Consider the following 20,813-nt stretch of genomic DNA (forward strand, 5'->3'; position numbering starts at 1 on the left):
TTCACCCCAGGGTTTGGGGCTTTTGCACCTAAGAGATTGGGGTTTTTACACTCCAGGAGTTGGGGGTTTTGCTCCCCAGAGGGTGAGGGTTTTTCCTCCCCATGGCTGGGGTTTTGGCACCCCAGGGTTGGGGTTTTGGCACCCCAGGGTTTGGGATTTTGGCACCCCGGCTCAGTTCCCGATAAGCACGATGAGCACCCCCGTGTTTGCAGCGCGGGTTTGACCTCTGCTCGGGTGTTATTGCTGCGATGTCTCCCCGGGGCAGGCAGCCCTGCCGTGGCTGTGCAGGAGCGTTCCCGGCTGCCGGGGGTGATCCCAAACGCGGTGCCGGCTGTGGATGAGGATTTTATCCCGCTTCGGGGCAGGAACCAGCATCCATCCCCACGCAGCCAGGCTGGGAGCAGCTCCCTGGGGAGGGATCCGGGCTGGCCACAGGGACAGCGCGCCCCGGGCTGGGGACACCGCGGGGCTGCTTCGGCCGACACTTCCCGAGGTAAGGACATTGTGGTTTATGGTGCTTTATTGTGGTTTATTGTGGTTTATGGTGGTTTATTGTGGTTTATGGTGGTTTGTTGTGTTTTGCTGTGTTCCCAACCCCGCGGCTCTCCGAGAGGCTGCAGGAGCGCGGGTTTGGTGGTGGAAAGAAGTCGTGCACAGGTAAACGCTGTCCTTCCAAGGGGAAAGTTGGACAGAGGGAAGGAGGGTCAGTGCAGAGGCTCAGTGCTGCTCCGAGTGCGTGCTGCACTGGTGGAAGCATCCCCAGGCATTTCCCCCTCCTTTATCACCGCCTCCCACAGCTGGACAAACAGCTGGCACCGCTCTGCAATCACCGAGCGCTGCGGTTCTCCCATGGGGAGGAGGAGGAGGAGGAAGGAAAGGTGTGTGAGGTCCTGGGGCAGGCATTGCTCCCTGCTGGTTTGTGCCTGATCCAGCAGAGCAGCACAGCCTGGCAGCGAATAATTCCCAGCAATATATTTCCAGTTTTCATCACTGCTCTAAGATTTTAAAGTGCAGTCAGCCTTGAGATTGCAGAGCTTTTTTGGGTTCGTTTTTTTTTTTTTTCCCCCTCCCTTTCCATCAAAATATGCCTTTCACTGATGAAATTAACCTTTAGCTTGGGATTTGTCTGCTGAATACATTAGCTCAAACTTTCTGGATGTTGAAGGGGAGCAGAAATGGTGGAGTTGCTTTGCTCAGGCAGCCTCAGAGCAGAATGCAACCCATCAGTTTTTTGAAAGGAAGTAAAACCATAATATAAAAAAAAAACCACCCAAAAAACAAACAAACAAACAAAAAAACCCCAAACAAACAAACAAACAAAAAAAACCCAAAACCCCACAAAACCACAAAAACACCAAAAAAACCAAAACAAAAAAATCCAAAACAACAAAAAGACCAGTGAAAACTCAAAAGCATCTGAGATGTCCAGGAAACCTGGGAAGATCCCACATCATGGTACAACTGGGCATTTATCCCTTTGGTTTAAGGTTTCTCCTACAGGAAAGACTGAATGATGTTGTAGAAAGAGTCTGGGCTATCTCAGCAGTGTAACCACAGGGGCTGCTGCAGCTCTCAGGAGTATTTAAGAGCTCCAATATTTTAAGATGAGGAAGTGGGGGAAAGATGGCATTTCCTGATTTGTCCCAATAATTTCTACAAAGAGGTTAAGATGGGTTCCCTGTGATGACAATTCTCCAGGCAGTTTGAGAGCAGCATTTTTTAGTTACCTTATTTAATTTAGCACACTTTGGTTAAAGGTTGGATTCTCAGTCAGAGGCAAAAGGATCCAGACACCCACCCTGGGCTGCTTGGCTCTGACAGGGACTGGGGATGAGATTCCAGGGGCTCTGACAGGGGATTTTTAAGAGGGATCGGGAGCAGCAGGATCCTGTTGTCTGCACCCTGAATTAGAGTTCAAGGTGCAAACATGAAGTTTCAAGAATCCATCATCTCTTGGTTTTATAGTTGGAGACATGGATGTCAAATAAAGGCAGCCTTATTTCCAGTCCCTCAGTCCCTTTGTGTTGATAAAAAGAAAAAAAAATATGACAAAAGAGTGTTTCTCTGGGGTTTTGTGAGTGTGGGCACATCTGCTGGTTTTGTGCACTGCCACACTCCTGGATGTGTCCTGCATTTAGGACAATGCTGCTGTGAGTTTTCACTGGAGCAGACCTTTAACCCAGGCTGAGATGGTGCTTGAGGAGCACAAAGAGCTGGCAAAGAGGAGTTCTAATAACCGTGTCCTAATTCTGCTCCAAGTTTGAGAGTGGTGTGTGTTCACAGAGCACTGTGAGTAATGATCTGCTTTAATTAGAGTCGTTCTAAGGCTGATACAAACTTAATGACCGTGTGGGAGCAGTCATTCTTTGCAGGAAGGTGTGACTTCAAAACCTTCTTGTCTCGGTGTTACATCTATAAAACCCCAAATAATTAATCCAGAATTCTCATCCATCATTCTCATCTGCCCATGAACAAAAACTTGACAGTGATTTTTAAAAACCTGAGACTGAATGTTTTAAACTTTAATTTTTGACATAGTTTTTTTGGTTTTTTTTAAACACTGATTTTCCATCAAACCTGATGTTTTGCTGTTCATGTTCAGGAGCCTATCCTAATGCTGCATGCTGTCCTTGGAGACCTTTTGGTTCATGGGGTGGTGCTCAAGTGTTTGAACTGGTTAGGGGTCAAGTCCAGGTGGGGTCAGAGGGCATTTTCCAGACCTTGTCGAGGTGCCAGAGGTGTGAGGACACCAGCAGGTGTGGGAGATGAGATGGAAGATGGCTGTGGAGCAGGGAATGACCCTTGCAAGGTGGGTTCTGGAGCCTGGCTTCCGTATGGCCATGTGCTGTGTCCATGTGGATTTCCCACCCATTTCCCTGTGGATTTCCCACCCCTGTCCATGTGGATTTCCCACCCCTGTCCACGTGGATTTCCCAGCTGTGTCCCTGTGGATTCCCAGCCATATCCATGTGGATTTCCCACCCTTGTCCATGTGGATTCCCACCTGTGTCCCTGTAGATTTCCCACCCCTGTCCCCTGTGGATTTCCCATCCCTGTGTCCACGTGGATTTCCCACCCCTGTCCCCTGTGGATTTCCCATCCCTGTGTCCACGTGGATTTCCCACCCATATCCCTGTGGATTTCCCATCCTTGTCCATGTGGATTTCCCACCTGTGTCCATGTGGATTTCCCAGTCCTGTCCCTGTTGATTTCCCATCCCTGTCCATGTGGATTTCCCACTTGTGTCCCTATGGATTTCCCACTCATGTCCATGTGGATTTCCTGCTTGTGTCCATGTGGATTTCCCACCCCTATCCCTGTGGATTTCCCATCTGTGTCCATGTGGATTTCCCAGCTGCATCCCTGCAGATTTCCCACTCATGTCCATGTGCATTTCCCAGTTGTGTCCCTGTGCATTTCCCACCCCTCTCTCCCCGAGCTGCCTGTGTGGAACACACGGGAAGGAGAACAGCCTGAACAATTCCTTCTGCCAGGAAATGTGGCTGCATTGAAACCCAACTGTTCCACAGGAGCTCCTCCAGCCTGATGCCACCCTCAGTGGAGCAGTTAGGCAGAATGGCACACATTATCCTCTCTCCTGGCAATTATGGGAGAGCTGGAGACTGGATTTTTTATTTTATTTTATTTTTATGGGGTGTCACCAGGATGTGGAATGTGGTCCAAGGAATATTTTCATTAGGACTGAGGTACTTAAGACACCCTGCAGACTTTGAGCAGTGCTGGCCCAGGGGGCTGCCTGAGATGATGTCCAAAAAATCTGATTATTCTCAGTGCTGGAGGAGCAGCAGAGCTTCAGGTCTCAGCCAGTGGCTCCCAGCTCCAATAAGGAAGAGCTTTCCTTCTTTATTTTTTCTTTTCTAGACAGCTTGACTCTTTTCTTAATTTTGTTTTTAAAATTTTTTTTATTTTTTACTTGAAAGAAAGGAAACCACTAAATCCAACATATAAACAGAAGTCAGGGGATGGAGCTGAGGATTTTGAAGGATGAGTTGGTGCATGAGCACATAATTACATCCAAGAACAAGGGCACTATTGCTTTCAGAAAATGCAGCCCAACCTCACAGTTGTGTAGGAATGCTTGGAAGAGCTCAGCAGGTGGAAAAGAAACACCTGGGTGGTGTAGGAATTCTGGAAGGTTTTCAATATAATCCCTCACGGTGGGGGCTTTTAAGGAAATGTAATAGCCCTGAATTAAGAAGAAAGTTCCCTGTGTGAAAAGATGTGGGAAATGGATTTTTAGAGATCTACAAATCCATTTCCCACATTAAAATACTTGTCTGAAAGGCGACATGCAGGAGGGGTAAGTGCATGGTGAGTGTGAAAAACGCCAATCACTCGTTTTTAAAATCTTAAAAGTTTAATAGTAGTAAAATGGTTATAAAAATAGTAATATAATTAGAGTAATTATAATTTGGACAATTAGAATTTGGGGCAATATGAGACAATAAGAACAAAGAGTTACACACAGTCCTGGTACCTCTTTCTGGGCAAAATAAGCCCGAAAAAAGGACCCACATTAACAGAGGATTAACCCTTAAAAGCAACAGCCTGTTGCACATTCATACACCTCATACATGATGCATAAATCCCATTCAAACATGGGATTCTGTCTGGGCAGTGTCAGCTTCTTCCTCTGAACCCTGACAGCGCCTTCAGGGCTGAGCAAGGTGGGACGAAGTTCATTTCTTCTGATAATGGAGCAATAAATTCTTATTCTCTGGAAGATTCAGGTGTCCTGTGCCTGCTATCTCAGTGCAAGTCCTCTCTTTAAAAGCAGTATCTTACATACCATAGTTTCTATTTTAACCTTATATTATAACCTAAAACTATATTCAATGCACTACTTAAGAAAATTAATACAGCATAACTTTCTAACATAACACATATCATATTCATTTTCATATTTGTGAAAAGCCAATCATAAAAAAAAGCATTTTTCACAGTGAGGTCAGGGATGCTCTTCACAGGGATAGGGGTTGGGATATGTTGGGTTCTAGAGATTGTGAATCATGAAATAGTGATATTTACACGCTCACTTTAAAAGCTTTATGACCAATCACACAAAGCAGAAGCACATTGACAGTAGATTTATCCAGCCTCTGTAAGTACACGTACCTTTGTTAAAACAATGTTTGCTTATTTTGAATGCAATACCTGCTTGTGAGCCTTCAAACACAATGCACAGAGCTCCATTACCAAGCTTAGAACTTCCTAATATCTCACTAGATAAACGCTTCTGCAGCTTAGGGAGTTATTCTAGATAAGCACTAATACACAGAACATTGTTCTAATTGTCCTTACTTTTCTGCTTCTTACATAATTTTTCTGCTGACCAATCTCATGGCTGCTGCTTATCTCTAATCACAGCTTTGCTCTCTCTGAGGCTGCCTTCTGCAGCTTTCCCAAAACCCTCTGATTTCATGGATTCCCACACAAGGAGGTGTTTATTTGCAGGGTGCAGAGCTGAGCTGTGGAAGTTGTTGCTGTAGGAGATGATGGATGCTAAAAGGTTGCTGGGCCAGAGAGGAAGCAGGACAATTTCATGATTCAGAAATCATTGAAAACATCTAAAGAGGTAATTCTGGACCAAAGGCTGCAGGAAGGACAAAGAAATGTTGGGAACATTTTGCTGCCTTGTTCTTACACCCCTCCTAAGACAAAGTTTGGCCTCTGTGAGATGAGGCAAGTTGGGCTACAGGGATGTTATCCAGGCCCACCCTCACACTGCACTCAGAGATGTGGGATTCACCTGAGGGTCCTGTGGAAGCAGATCCTGGTCACAGGAGAAGTGATGATATTCAAATATAGCAATTTTTCATCAGGAAATATTTCTGTAACTCTCTTTTCCCCACAAGTTTTGTCTTTGTGTTCCCTCAGCTACACCAGTGAGCTTTGAACTGCTGGAGTTTCTGCAGGGCATCATTCCCACCTACAAAGTGACACCACTTTGTAAAGTCTGAGAACTGAGCTGTGGACACAGACATGTGGATTTCCTCAACAGAAAAATCCTCAATTAAGGAGTTGGGAGCATCACCTCCCATCTGGGCACAGAGGGAACCTGACTGTGGGGTCAGGGCTGCACCTGAGACACCCCAATGTGATGATCCTCCAGCCCAAATCCTTCTGTGATTCCACAATTCTGCTCCCTGTGGAGCTGCTGGCAGCCCTGCTTGGCCATTCAGGCTGGAGGATGGAGCTGCCCACTGTGGCACTAAAAAACTCCCAAAATTCAGAGTGTGAAAAAGCACCAGGACAACCCGGGGCACAGCACAGACTGAACAGTGGGGCTGGGCAAGCAGCCCCAGCTGCTCTGGGGGTGGCAAAGATGGTGATGAGAATACAGAGCCACAGAATGGTTTAGATTGGAAAGGACCTTAAAGATCATTTAGTTCCAGCCCCCACATTATGTGGACTTGGCATGCTGTTCAGTGGGATTTAGCCCAGCTGCTTCAATTTTTGATTTCAGTTGTTTCCTTTCCCTCTCTCTGCTCTCAGTACATTTCTATTTTTTTTTCCTGTTCTCATGCTTCATCTGATGATGCATTTTCATTCACAGGAGGGCTTTTAATTGCTGTGAAGGACTTCAGTCAATGCTTCACATTTATCTCACCCTCAGGATTTCAGACACTTCTAATGGGCTGCTAACTCAGGACACAGCCACGGCAGGGTGTGTGGATTTTTCCTGGAGAAAATGAAGCATAAATATTATTTCCATCCTCCCTTTCCCACACCTACAAACCATCATTGAGGTAACTGTGCTTCTGCCCTTTTAGATTTTCAGATTTTAGCAGCGGGAAGATGCTGACGGACAGGAACGGATCCTGGCTCTCCAATTTCTCCTCTGCTGCCTCCTCCTTGGCACGGGGAGGGGTTGGGCTCCAGGAGGTGCTGGTGGGGCTCGTCCTCACCCTCATCGACGTGGTGACACTGCTGGGGAACACCGTGGTGTTCCTGTGCCCCGTGGTGGAGAAGAGGCTGCGCACGGTCACCTACATGTTCATCATGTCCCTGGCCATGGCTGATTTCCTGGTGGCCTGCCTGGTGATGCCCTTCAGGTGAGGAATGGCTGGGAGCACAGGAGGACAAACATCCTTTGTCCCTGAGCAAAGTCACCGTGGTATTTTCTGAAAAATCCTCTTTGCCCAGGATTACTTGTCTTGGCAAGCTGAGAAGCCTCAGAGAAAAATGAAAGCAATATTATCTGATTTGCTTCTCCTGTGTTTTGCTGCTTTGGGATGTGGTTTGGACATTGTTTATCAGCTGGTCATTGTTTTATTGGTTTCATGTGAATTGTTTTGACTTAATGACCAACCACCATCCATCTGTGTTGGGACTCTGAAGAGAGTCATGAGTTTTTCATTATTATTTTTTAGCCTTCTGTCTGTATCCTTTCTCTATTCTTTAGTATTGTTTTAGTATAGTATGAATAATATAATATAATATAATATAATATAATATAATATAATATAATATATAGTGTACCATAACATAGCATAATATAGTATAACAATATATAATATAACATAATATATAATATAACATAACATATAATATAACATAACATAATATAATATAACATAACATAATATAATGATATATATTGATATATCAGCCTTCAGATTCATCTCTTCCCTCGTCCTGGAGCCCCTCACAAGCAGCACAGAGCAGGGCTGGGATTCACCTGCTGGGCTCTCCAAAGGGCTGAGCCGTGGGCTGGTGGCTGTGTGTGCTTCCCTGTCTCTGCTCTGTGTTATAATCCCTTATCATGCACACAGACACAATTCCCAAGGGGATTTTTCCTGCTGGCCACACAAGGCTGCTGATCTGAGCTTGATTTCCAGCTTTGTATGTGGAGCTCCAGTCGTTGCTCCCCCTTCCAGGACCAGCCCTGCATATGGGATGTAAGGAATTTATTCAGGATAAGCTGGGTAATTTAGGCTTCCCCTACATTTCATGGAGGAAGAGGCTCTGGAGAGGGCAGGTGTCCCTGCATGAGGTTTATATTTATGGGAGCTGCACTACCTGGCTAAAACAGTGAAACAAAAGCAGAAAGCAGCTGGCTTGTGGTCCTGGCTGTCTTGTCCTGCAAAGCAGCCAGAGGTTTGTGCAAATCAGGGAGCTGCACCCTGAGTTCATGGGGCAATATGAGGAAGCTGAATTATTTCCATTTTCTATGCTTGAGTTCTCATTGGGCTGCCTATTCCTTTGAATTTGGCACTGGAAAACATTGTCCTAACAAGCAATTACAAACTGAGTTAAAAGTTCATGGTATCAGGTGAAAAAAAAGCAGCTAATGATGTTCTTTTAGAAAGACCTTTGCTACTAACTTAGATTCTGTGCTTGATGAATTGAAAGTTCAGGTTCTGAAATTACAGAACCATAGTGTGGTTTGGGTTGGCAGGGGCCTTTAGGGGTCATTTAACCCAACCCTGCACTGAGCAGGGACACAGGCAACTGGAGCAGGTTGTTCAGAGCTCCATCCACCCTGGCTTTGAACACTCCCAGGGATGGGGCAGCCACAGCTTCTCTGCGCATCCTCACTGTAAGAAACTTCTTCCTCCTATCTATTTTGAATCTACTTTTAGTGATGTTTTACTTGAAGAACAAAACTACAAGGGGGAGCAAAGATGAGAGCGTGGCTGGTGCTTTGTGCCCCTCCTGGTGCTGCCTGGTGGGGATCCCTGGCAGCTCCTGGTGGGGCCCTGCTGAGGAATGGACCCTTGGCCAGCCCTGCTCCTGCTGTTCCACTCTTTCCCACTGCTTTGGCTTCACATCTGTGCTGCTCCTTTGGATCTCAGTTTGCTCCTCGGTTGGCAGGTTATTGTGTGCCAAAGGGAATGGAAAGAAATGATCTTAGGAGGCAGTTTGGCTCAGGAAAATGTGGCAGAAGGGAAAAACAAATTTGTCCTTGGTGTCTTAATTTCATAAGAGTAAGATTTTTCTTTTGTTCCTGTCTTGGCTGGTTTGCAGGAGTGAGCTTAGCTCGTTGCCTGAGTACTCCAGCCAGTCTGTCATTTCCAGGCTGAATATTTCCAGCTATTCTGCAAGCAAAAGGGCAAGGCAGGGGTGACTTCATTGTGTGGGGGCTTTTTTGGCTTTTACAACTCCTTCTTCTCCAGCAGCATTTCCAAGCTGCAGAGACTTTTTACCTCGGAGGAGAGGCCTCAGGTGTCCATCTCCCCACGCTGTGAGGATGTCTGCAGGTCAGGTGTGTGCAGGTGAGAACTGGGCACCTGCTTGTGGGAACTCAGCACATCACTATGGATGTCCAGAGTTACCGAGACAACCCTTGTGGGGCATGGAGATCTTGGAATGTTGCCAAAAGCACCTGGTGGCTTGACTTTGGCCCTTTGAGGGATGTGCCACCTGTTTGAGGACATGAGAGTCACTTGGGAATGAATGGTGTAAGAATAATGTATTTACAGAATGAAATACCGATTTTAGGGTTTTGGAACAGGGGGGTTATGGAGACAAGATGGAGGGATCAGGGTGTGTCTTGTCCTTCTTTCTTCTTCTTGTCATCCATTTTCTGTGGTGATGTTGGCACTTTGGGACTGGTTCATGGTGGAGGTGCACTTGCTAATACGGGTGAAAGGTATTGGGAAATAAAGGTAAATATGATGTACGTAGTTTTTAGTATAAAAAGAGACGACAGCCCAGTGGGAGGTCAGAGTGCCCTTGGCTGCTTTGCTGGTCAGACCTCTGTCGGGCAGAAATAAAATTCTATAGACAAGAAATAATGAACAATCTGAAGACTGAAGATCTGAAGAGTCCAGACTCGTCCTTTGAAGCGCGGGCTGTCCCAGGGCCATCCTACTCGTGTCCAGGCAGAGACAGACAGCCGGACGGACACCTGCTCACCTGGGATCTGTGAGCAAGGCTGTCCCACAGCAGCACATCTCCCTCTGGGAGCCCAGGGCACACCACAGCTCTGCAGCATCTCTGGGGGTCAGGAGGGCTCTGAGGAATGGCAGAGCAGCCCCCAAGTCCAGAGCTGAACCTGTGCTCCAGTTCAATGCCTCATTTCCCTCTGTAAAAGAGCCATGAAACCTTTCCGTGAGCGTGCTGTGGATCCTCCGTGCTGCCCGTGGTGTAGGAACAGGCTCTGCTGTACCTTGTTTGGATTTTTGCATGGAATCCCACATGACAAAGAGCTGCTGAGGGCTGGGGCCCTTCAGCAGCACTGTCCCCACCTACAGCAGTTGCTGTGCTCTGGAACAGCCTTCACAAACCGATTCAGTGAGCTGGTGTGATGAGACGTGGCTCAGGCATTGCTTTCTGCCATCAGGGTGAAGCTTTCCTCCTTGCTGGACACCTGAGCACGGCAGCTCAGCAGCCCTGGGCTCGCTGCGTTTCACCATAAAGCTGGGGAGTTACAGGATAATTAAAGCTTTGCAGGACCAGGGAGTTACCCATTAAATTCCCTGACAATGGTGATTTCAGCAGCACCTCAGGAGCTGCAGAAAGCTGGAAAAGAAAGAAGCAAATGGCATCTCAGTGACTGCCACAGGAACAGGCATCAGCCTTCCTATAGCTGCCATATGTTCCTTCCTTCACTGCTCACTTCTCACAGGCCCCTCTTGACTTTGTTAGGAATATTTTTGGTACTGTGTCTGTTTTTGCTGCTGTGTTTACCTTGCTGAGGCGTTTATGAGCCACGTAATGTACAGGCGGCATGGGCTTCCTCCTAGGCTGTTGTTTTGTATTTTTTAACCAAGAGTGGAAATCCTCTCTGGTTTTGAAGCATTTGATTGGGTGTGAAGTGAGTTTCCTGGAGATGTCCCATGCTCCAGGAATTGGGGAGAAATCATAAAAGACTGTGCTGTGCCAGGCATTGGGAAAAGGCCGTGATAAACAAAGCTGTGCAGATGTAAATTTGGGGAGCTCTGTGGGGCAAGGCACCTCTCTCAAGGCACTTAGGCTGCAAGAAGCACAGCTTTGCTCTTGCTCACTCATGCTCTAGGTGTGGGGTGCTGTCACTGTCCTATTTTCTGGAAAAATCCCCTTGCCCAGGATTTTTCTCCTGGGAAGTTGAGAAGCCTCAGAGAAAAAGGAAAACAATATTGTCTGATTGCTTCTCTCTGTTTTGCTGCTTTGGAATGCGGTTGGAGATTGTTTATCCAACAGGTAATTGATTGATTGGTTTCATGTGAATTGTTTTTACTTAATGACCAATCACAGCCAGCTGTGTTGGGACTCTGGAAGCAGTCATGAGTTTTCATTATCATTCTTTGTAACCTTCTGTCTGTACCCTTTCTCTATTCTTTAGTATAGTTTTAGTATAGCATAGCATAGCATAATATAATATAATATAATATAATATAATATAATATAATATAATATAATAATATAATATAATATAATATAATATAATATAATATAATATAATATAATATAATATAATATATATGCCTTCTAAGTACATGGAATCAGATTCTCAATTCCTCCTTCATCCTAGGGACCCTGAAAATACCACAGGGTGCTCCTTTTTTGGGTTGTGCTTGGAGGAGGAATCTCTGCTGTCTGAGCTGCTCACCTTTAGTATAAAATAAAATACAGCATTTCCTCAGTCACAAAGAAGTAGAAACAGAATGGTTGGGTTGGAAGGAACCTTAAAGATCATCTTGTTCCAGCCCTGGGCAGGAACACGTTCCACTAGACCAGGTTGCTCACCCAGCCTGGCCTCATACACCTGCAGAGACTGCACCTCCAGCTCTGATTTCCACCTGTTTTCTCTCCCAGCATCATTTACGAGGTGACAGGGATGTGGCTCTTTGGGAAGCTGTTCTGCAAAGTCTGGATCTCCTTCGACGTCATGTTCTGCACCGCATCCATTGTCACGCTGTGCTTCATCAGCCTGGACAGGTACTGCTCCGTGGTCACCCCCTACCACTACTCCAGGAGGATGTCCCGGGGCAGGTGAGTGCAGCTGCTCCTCCTTCTGGCTCCCTCCAGGCTGTCACTGGCCATGGCCTGTCCCTCTCATATTTTCTGAAAAATCCCTTTGCCAGAATTACTTGTCTTGGCAAGCTGAGAAACCTCAGAGAAAAATGAAAGCAATATTATCTCATTTGCTTCTCCTGTGTTTTGCTGCTTTGGGATGTGGTTTGGACATTGTTTATCAACTGATCATTGTTTGATTGGTTTCATGTGAATTGTTTTGACTTAATGACCAATCACCATCCAGCTGTGTTGGGACTCTGGAGAGAGTCACGAGTTTTTCATTATTAATTTTTAGCCTTTTGTTTGAATCCTTTCTCTAGTCTTTAGGAATAATATAATATAATATAATATAATATAATATAATATAATATAATATAATATAATGGAGTCAGATTCTCAATTCCTCCTCCATCTGGAGGATCCTGAAAATACCACAGTAGCCTACACTGATGTGAGGCTGGATGAGCTCAGATCATTCAGGCGCTGCCCAGAAGCAGAGTGATGTGGGAAAAGGAACTTTCACCATTTAAAACTGCAGAAAATGCTTAATGTGGTGTAGGAGAGAACAAGGTGGATGCAGCTGAGGGGGTTGGATGGTGCTCCTGGGAGAATATTTTTTTAGCTAAGGAAGGCTTGCAAAATGGGGTAGAAACCAGTGATATGGGCTGAGTTGGACCTACAGGTTTTTCCCTGCGCAGTCAGGAATTTCATAGAATCACAGAATGGCTTGGGTTGGAAGGGACCTTAATGATGACCTTGTTCCATCCCCCTGCTGTGAGCAGGGACACCTTCCACTAGACCAGGTTGCTCAAGCCTTGGCCTTAAACATTTGCAGAGATGGGAAAGGACTTCTAAGGACTAGGTGAAAGGAGACCCAGAAGGATGCACGTAACAGTAGTCCTCCCTCTCAAACTCACCATCTTTTCTGAAGTGATAGTCAGGGAAAACAAGGAGAGTTCCTGAGCTCCCATGAGGGTTTCATATGAAAGGCTGAAATGAGGACTGCAGGGTGGGGAAAGTCATCTGAGGGAGGGCAGAGAGGACACTGCAGGGGTGGAGTGCTTTACAGGGTGGGTTCAGGCATGTTTTCCCCACTGTCACTCTTGCTGTGTGTGATTTGTGGATCACAGGCAAAGAGAGGAAGGGGCTCCGTGTCCCCCCTTGCAGATTCTGCTAGCTGGTGTCCATCAGCTCCATCCCCATCAGGCCCCAGAGGGTGAGATAACAGCCACATACTAAAGCTGAAAGCAAAAATATCTACATGCTGTTGTTTCAAATACTAACAAACATCTTCTGTAAAACCTTTCCTCATCTTCTCTCAGCCAGCTCTGAGCACTCCTTGAGCTGACCCTAGTTCTGTCGACTACAGACCAATTACCCAGTTGTTAGAGATACACAAGTCTGGACTGGTTACAGTCCAGCTTTTTCCCTTCTGCACGCCCTGCTGGACTGCTCAGCAGCGATATCCCACCCAGGTTACCATGGGGATTGAAATGTACTGCATGTTCTCAGCCCAAAATTACTCAGACCCTCCCTCCCTTCTGCATCTCTTTCCTTTTGCAGATGCATCGTGATGACCTGCACGGTCTGGGTGTATTCCTCCCTCATTTCCTTCCTTCCCGTCATGCAAGGCTGGAATGAGATCCCCGGGGTGGACTTTGACGCGGGCAGGGAATGCATCTTTGTCACCAACTGGGTTTTTGCCATCGTGGCTTCTGCCCTGGCCTTCTTCCTCCCCTTCATGGTCATGTGCAGCATGTACTTCTTCATCTACCGAGCCTCCCGCCTCAAGGCCACCCGCATCATGTCCCAGACGCTGGAGATCCACTACCACCCCAACAGCAAGAGGCAGAACCACCTGCAGCTGGAGAACAAGGCCACGAGGACCATCAGCATCATCATCTCCGTGTTCGTGCTGTGCTGGCTGCCCTACTTCGTGCTGAACGTGTGGCTGGCGGCCAGGGGCAGCGACTCCACCAGCTCCGTGCTGCTCGGCGCCTTCAAGATCATCACCTGGCTGGGCTACTGCAACTCCACCATCAACCCCCTGCTCTACGCCTTCCTCAACAGGGACTTCCAGCACGCCCTCAAGAAGCTGCTCCTGTGCAGGCGCAGGTCTCAGGTGGACGTTGGGGAAGACATGGTTTCCATAGCCACCTTTTCCAAGACCGCTCCAGAGCTGGAATACAGCGCGGCGGCGCCCAACGGTGCCCCCAAGGGCAAAGCCAAGTCATAGGAGGAGCAGGCGCTGGAGGTGGTGATACAGAAAGCGCTGGAGCACGTCCCAGTGGAAAAACAAAGGGTAGGAAAAGAGGGGAAGCAGGGGCTGGAATATTACAACACAACAAAGATGCATTTCTTCACCTTCCACATAAAGAAATCAGATATTTTAGAGGCAATATGTTGTATATTAATGGAACTAATTCATTCCTGGATAATTATTTTTCTAATGAGAATTTTCTACGACAAATTCAACCTTCATGTTGGGTAAAAACCACCAAACCAGTATGGTGTAACGTGACCTTACATTTGTGCACATCCTGGTGATCTGTGTCAGGTGGGACAGTGTTTCTTATCAAGCCACTGTAGCTTCTCACCTCGAAGTTTCATTACAGACTTGACCAGTTTTAATAACTCCACCTGTGCCAGTCTGTGTATGGGAATTGGAGGAGGGATGTGCTCACTTCCTAAAGAGGCACCACTCTGCAGCCTGGGCTGTTGCTCAGGGTTCTGCTCACTGGCTTCTGCAACACCTGGATATTCAGAACTTTCCATGGCCTTCTGTGAATTATCTGTAGGTTTCCTTGTTAATTCTGGAAGGGGACATTCCCTGTGGCAGACCCCAGGAGATGACAGAGACTTGCTGTAACAGCAGGAGCACTGCAGTTTCAAAGCTACAGTGGCTGAAGATGGGATGTGAACAGGAATTATTGTGTGTACACTGTGGTATCTACCAGAAAGACATAAAAAAAAAGATAAATGGAAATGATTATTATTACTATTCTCAAGTGCTCGTCTGAACTTCCAACAGCACTGGCTCCCTGCAGGAAAGCCACAAGTGCCTCACTGAAGGGTTACTCTGAAAAGCTAGCAGGGGAATGTCCTCAGAGGTAGCAAAATGCAGTAGGACCTGCCTGGAGCAGCTGAGCTACTGAAGATAACAGCACAAGGGTCAGGAATTCTGTCTCAAGAGCCTGGTGGAAAAAACAGCCCTGACCTGGGGTTCAACAGTGGTTCTCCTGTGAAATGACCCTCCATGGAGAGGGTGAGGTGTTCCAGACCCTTGGACTCCAGCAACAACATGGAAATGGTAACTACCTCCACCTTCTTCTGGGGGAAGCATCCTGTGGGCACAAAGGTGACAGGGCAGAAATCCTGCTCTGTCATTTTGATATGATAGGACAAGGAATGGGGTTTCATTCCCAAGAGCTACGGGGGACGAAAGGAGCTGAGGGATGGCAATATCCTGCGGAACAACGGGACAGCACAGCAGAACCCCAGGCCAAAGCCTCTTTTGCAGGGCTGTGAGCTCACAGCTGTCCCAGTTTGGGTGTTCTTCCATAAAACAGCTGGCAGGAAAGTGCCCACCATTCAGAGGAAAACCTCCCAGGTTAGGGAAGAGCCTTTCTCTGTCAAACCCTGGAGCAATAAGGGACAAATACAGGGACAACACACTCCAATGTTTAGAGAAACAAAGACTGACCAGGCAGTTCAGAGCTGAGCAAGGCCAGATGCTTCTGTGGCTGGGCAGGGACCCCACAGGGGAGGACTCATCCACCCCCTTGAGGGCAAATGTAACATCCCAGAATATGCAGACACACCTGGTGTGAACACATGTGCCAGTTCTGGTACTGAAATGCTGCAGGGCCCTTGGAATAGGCAGCTACCCACATCCAGATACACAGCAAGTTAAAAATACCTTAATCCTCATTTCCTGTGCTCCACCTGTAATCACTGAGCTGGCAGGGAAGGCAGAGGCTCCACACGTGGCCATTTCACTGTGCTGCTGATGCAAACAGGGACATGCAAGGAAGAGGACACCCTTAACTCTCCTGCTGTAACCCAGCCAAACACAAATTCTGTTCCTGATCAGGCACTCACTGCAGCATTCTGGTTTCACCTGGACGAGCCAGTATCTGGGAGAGTTATCCAAGAGGATGTGGAAGACAATCATTGTAATCCACTCCTGCCTTATCACAAAGCTGCAGGGTGTCAGCTGGTTTGATTGCTGTCACAGTGTCACAGCACAGCAGAGTAATCCCCAGGAGGATTTGAGTCCATTATCTTTTTAGGAAACTGAGCTCAGACACTTTAACAGATTTAAGTCTGTAAAAGAGAAAAATGAAACTGTACAAGACCAGCTGTAACAGCATAAGAATTATCCCTTCTCCCCTCTCTGGTGAGCAATTGCATCCATAATTCACCCAGTTTAGAGCTCAATTCCCTCCTTTCTCCAGATCCTGTCTCCCTTCCAAGCAGCACACTGGGTTTTGCGTCATCACACACGCTGTGGCCAGTGTGAGACAGGGAAGCAAAGGAAGTTTCAGGAATGCAGAGCCCATCCTGTTCCCACTGCACAGGGCTGCCACCTGCAGCACACACGGATGCAGGCTTCCAACAGAAGCAACTACTATTTTGTCTTATAAATAAAAAAAGTTTATTAAATCATTTAGACTTGAAAGAAGTCACAGTAATTCAATGCACTCAACAATTACAACAAGTGCATCCTGTACACCACCAACCCAAATGGATTGATTCTGTATTTTATAAATAAAAATTAACATATTTACAGTGAGAAATAAAAGCATGGCATTAGGCAGTTAAATTAGCAGATTACACAAATGCCTACCAGTTGATTTTTTTTTTAAAAAGTACAAATCTACAAGATTACATACGACATGTATGACTTCATTAGGTTTAAATTTTCAGAATCACAACATTTTTGTACATAATTTTGACTATGGCTCTTCCAACCACTGCCTATAAAACCCCCCATTTAATGGCAAAAAGCTCCTTTTCCTTCTCTACAGCTTCATCCGTGTAAGATGCATTCCCTAAGATCTACTGTAGTGCAGAAGTATGAAATGATTTCCTCTAATGACAGGCTATGGACAGTGACAATATGTACAACTGTGGTACTTTTTTGCTTTAAAAATAGTGCAGATTCCCAGTTTACCCACCAGGGACAAAAATGGAGTCAAAGTTAATTTCAAAATCATCTTCATTTCACCAAAGAGCAAGTGACCCGGATAGACACTCACTAGGCTTAGAGACTGTAATTTGCTCTATAAAAATACAGTATTTTAATTCTATTTACATGTTACAGATCTCTCACTCACCCAGCAAGCTGACATTTACAAGCTTCAAAAAAACCCAAGAAACCCCCCCAAAAAAGGAAAATGGAGCACAACATTGGCAAGCACAGCAGCTGGACCTGTCCGCTTAGGAGAGCAAAGGTAAGGAAAATGGAATGTGAAAGGTTTGGTTACTGGGCTTCCTTGGCTGTCAGAGTAAACAGAAATCCGTCCAACATGTCTTGTACATTAAACATGGCAAAAAAAGCTGAAGTAAACTATTCCCAAGATAAACATTCTGCATCGTAGGATCCTTCTGCTGAACAATCCCTGCGAAACCTGCCGAGTGGAAGAAGTGATCCTGAGGATAGTTATTTGCTTGGTTGTCTGGAATGTTTATTTCCTGATAGGCTCATTGTCCGTGACCTCTGCCTGAGCACGGGCTTGGGGGGCAGCTCCAAGTCTTCAAAGACAGGATTTTCTATGATTGCTGCAGCCTCTGGGCGTTCAGTGGGACTTGGAGAGAGCATGTCCTTCACCATGGTGTACTGAAAGAAAAGACAACACAAATTCCATGAACCAATCCATAAACTCCTCCTCATTTTATGTCCTGACTTCAGCTGTGGCTGTGTGAAGTAGTGGAAAATAACCCCAGCTGCTTTCTGAGTTATTTGGGTGTTATTTGGCTCAGTAGGTAGATGTGCACTAAATATTTTAAAATGTATCACTGTGCATCTCTTAAAAATGTCTTTACTGTCACTGGATTCAAGGTTTAATAGGGTTATAAAAAACTTCACATTATTTGCAATCAAAGTTAAATGTATGATACATAATTTATATGTAATTTTTAGATTCATGTTTAGCCATCACATATTTAGCCACACTGAATTTCTCTTGTGGCAAATTAGAATTTTTCCTTTAAATGTACAACTAGTCTGAACATTTGTTTCAAATTTAGTCAGAATTAGTGTCCTGCTCCAGCTGAGCACAGCACAGCCCCTTCTCCCAGGCAGCTTTCAGCTGTAAAGCAGGAAAGGCTGTTCTCATTTAGCCACTGGTCTGAAGGTACCCTGAGCACCTGAAAGCACCTCAGCTTTTTACTGGGGAGGTTTTGGACATCACCTCCTCTTACCTGCCACCACATCACTTTCCAGACCTGACTAATGAGAACACAGCCCAATTTACTCATGGGGATTTCCCTCCTGGGAGGTCCAGTTCTGGAGGGGATCCCACACAGCCATGGTGCTACCTAGAGCCTCTCTTTTACCTGTCTGAAGCTTTGCATTTTCTCTTTGGGAATATGGATTTGTTGCAGGAAATCATGACAGGATGTATGTGAAGTGAATGGCTGCAAGTGACAAAGGGAAGCCAGGTATAAATGTATTCCTGGAGGAACAGAGTGACAGGAGTGGCATCGTGCCCATTATTGCAATGTTATACTTTGCAATGTAAAGGAGTACTGGGATAGGGAAATGCACCTTAATAACATGAAAGCTACCTGGTTTCTCCATTTTCACCTACAAAGCAATTGGAAAGCAAAGGAAAAAAACTGCAATTATTAATGAAAAGGCTATAATTAATACATCAGCTGTACCTACCTCTTGTGCATATTTCTGAGTGAACAATGGTGGAAAATTCAAATTTCGAACATCACTTAAAGTCTGCAAAAGTATGAAGAATGACACGTAACTTTTCCAAAATATCATTCCTTAGTAATATTAACCTACCCTTCAAAAACATGCAAATTATGCAAAGAAATGAGCCTGCTGGAAAGAAAACCCTTTGTTTTAAAGTGTTGCTTTAGTGGTTGAAAGTCACAACCTAGTAAAACAGGTGAGCTGCTGCTTCCCTTGGTATTGAGCCTGCATTGGGAGGAGTTGTGTTACAAGAATTGTGATTTCTGCAGTTTTAAATTAGTCAGATACATGAACTTGAACTTCCTCACTTTAGCTGAACAAAATCAACAAATCTGTGCACCACCCATAACTCCAGGATGGCCTTCACCAGTATTAAGACACATGAAATTATTGTCTCTGCATTACCAATCCAAACCTGTCTTTGTTTAACTTTTAAGGAGGAGTGAGAAGATTTATCAGCAGTTGTGTTGGGTATTTCTGGGCTCCTTTCATACAAAGGCCACTGGCTCCATCTAGTGACAGTGTTTTTCCCATGTTCAGCATTTAGCACTTCAATTTTCTTGGAAGGATCTCCTTTTACAAAAGTTTGAGCACAAAATACAACAATTCTGAAGTTAAATCATAACTCATTTCACTATTACTCCACTGGAAATATAAAGTGACCAGTTAATAGTGATGGGCAACAGCCAAACTCCTGTTCAGGAGAACTGAGTTTGATGACATTAAAATGCTTCAGAAACTTTTCTCCTTTTCTGTCACTTCAGTCTGCATTTAGTGATCTGTTTTCCAGCATGTCAATTGGAAATAAATTGCACTGCTACTGACTAACTGCTCACAGCCTGAGACAGAGGCAGCTCTCACGCTCCACCTCTGGGGATTTTTCCAGCCAGCTGTCACAAATTCCTAGAATTTGCTGGGTTACTTGGTCAGGCAGAGCATGTTTTGCTTCAGCAAGCAGTGCTAATGCTTGGCTGGGGCCAAAGAAAACCTCAGGGTAACAACTCAGAAATAGCTATTGAAGCAGGCAAACTCCAGAATCCAGCAATGAAAGGGCAGGAATTTCCTTTTTAGCAAAAAGAGTGAAATGACAGTGAAAATCCTGGAAAGGCAGGGCACTCTTTTAACACTCTCTTCAAGTAAAAAATCTGAATTAGATGGAATTTAGGTTTCATTTTAACACTCTCTTCAAGTAAAAAATGTGAACTGGATGGAATTTAGGTTTCATTTTAACACTCTCTTCAAGTAAAAAATGTGAATTAGATGGAATTTAGGCTTCATTCTGATTATCTGGTTTGCTTCTATTCTTAGGAGAGAAATTGGAAGGGCAAAGCCTGTAATCACTGCTGCAAGAGATCTGAGAATCCAGGATGGCTCTTCCCCAGGTATTTTGTTTCAGTAAAACTGATTTAGAGAAATTGAAACTGATTTCAGTGCCAGAGGTTCAAATTAAACACCAATTCCTCCTCTACACTGTACTGTTTGTGCCATTAAAAGCCAGAGCACCTAAATCAAGAGAATGCAAGAGATGAAGCACTTGGTCAGGCTGCTGTTCAAGCTGTTTCTTACTCTCTGCTAAACCCACTCCATCCTCACCTGAGAATGTAACACCCCCAAGCACATTCAAATGATAAATACAAGTTTTAATGACTCTTCCTTTCCTGCACAGGTCACTGGCTGTCACAGAGGAGAGACCTTTCTGGCTGTGGCCCCTGTTCTCCATGAACTTGCTCCTGAGCAAGATGGATCTCACACTTTAACAGCAAGCAAGAGCTGTAATGCACCATCAAACATCCCAAACTCACATCAAACATCCCAAATTCACATCTGCTGCAATGAATGGCAGCAGCTATGGGAAGATTGTGCTTGAAGCTGAGTGAGATTCACAGCTCAGACTCACCAGAGGAAAAGGAACAGCCAC

At 45.5% G+C, this 20,813-nt stretch overlaps 2 protein-coding genes across 3 annotated transcripts in view; one reads left to right on the plus strand and one right to left on the minus strand.

Annotated features, from left to right (window-relative positions):
- Positions 1 to 374: 374 nt before the first annotated feature.
- Positions 375 to 14,646, plus strand: LOC128948465 (probable G-protein coupled receptor No9). Of its 2 annotated transcripts, none has more exons than XM_054293202.1 (5): positions 375 to 493; positions 6,578 to 6,688; positions 6,795 to 7,076; positions 11,764 to 11,940; positions 13,528 to 14,646. In XM_054293202.1, the coding sequence occupies exons 2-5, from the start codon at positions 6,612 to 6,614 to the stop codon at positions 14,198 to 14,200; spliced, it is 1,209 nt and encodes a 402-aa protein (XP_054149177.1). In that variant the 5' UTR covers positions 375 to 493; positions 6,578 to 6,611; the 3' UTR covers positions 14,201 to 14,646. The 2 variants fall into 2 exon arrangements, with proteins under 2 accessions (XP_054149177.1, XP_054149176.1); XM_054293201.1 differs by lacking the exon at positions 375 to 493 and adding an exon at positions 4,647 to 5,596.
- A 2,983-nt stretch (positions 14,647 to 17,629) lies between these two features.
- Positions 17,630 to 20,813, minus strand: part of EIF2AK3 (eukaryotic translation initiation factor 2 alpha kinase 3) — a 42,410-nt gene continuing 39,226 nt past the window's right edge. The window contains exons 16-17 of the mRNA XM_054293203.1: positions 18,857 to 18,919; positions 17,630 to 17,806 (exon numbers count right to left, since the gene is read on the minus strand). Coding sequence (XP_054149178.1) covers positions 17,630 to 17,806; positions 18,857 to 18,919 — 240 coding nt within the window. The remainder of the gene's footprint in view (positions 17,807 to 18,856; positions 18,920 to 20,813) is intronic.

Source organism: Melozone crissalis, unplaced genomic scaffold (genome assembly GCF_028551555.1).
Source record: "Melozone crissalis strain CALT ecotype California unplaced genomic scaffold, PUWL_Pcris_2 ptg000132l_1, whole genome shotgun sequence".
In the NCBI taxonomy this organism is placed as follows: Eukaryota; Metazoa; Chordata; class Aves; order Passeriformes; family Passerellidae; genus Melozone; species Melozone crissalis.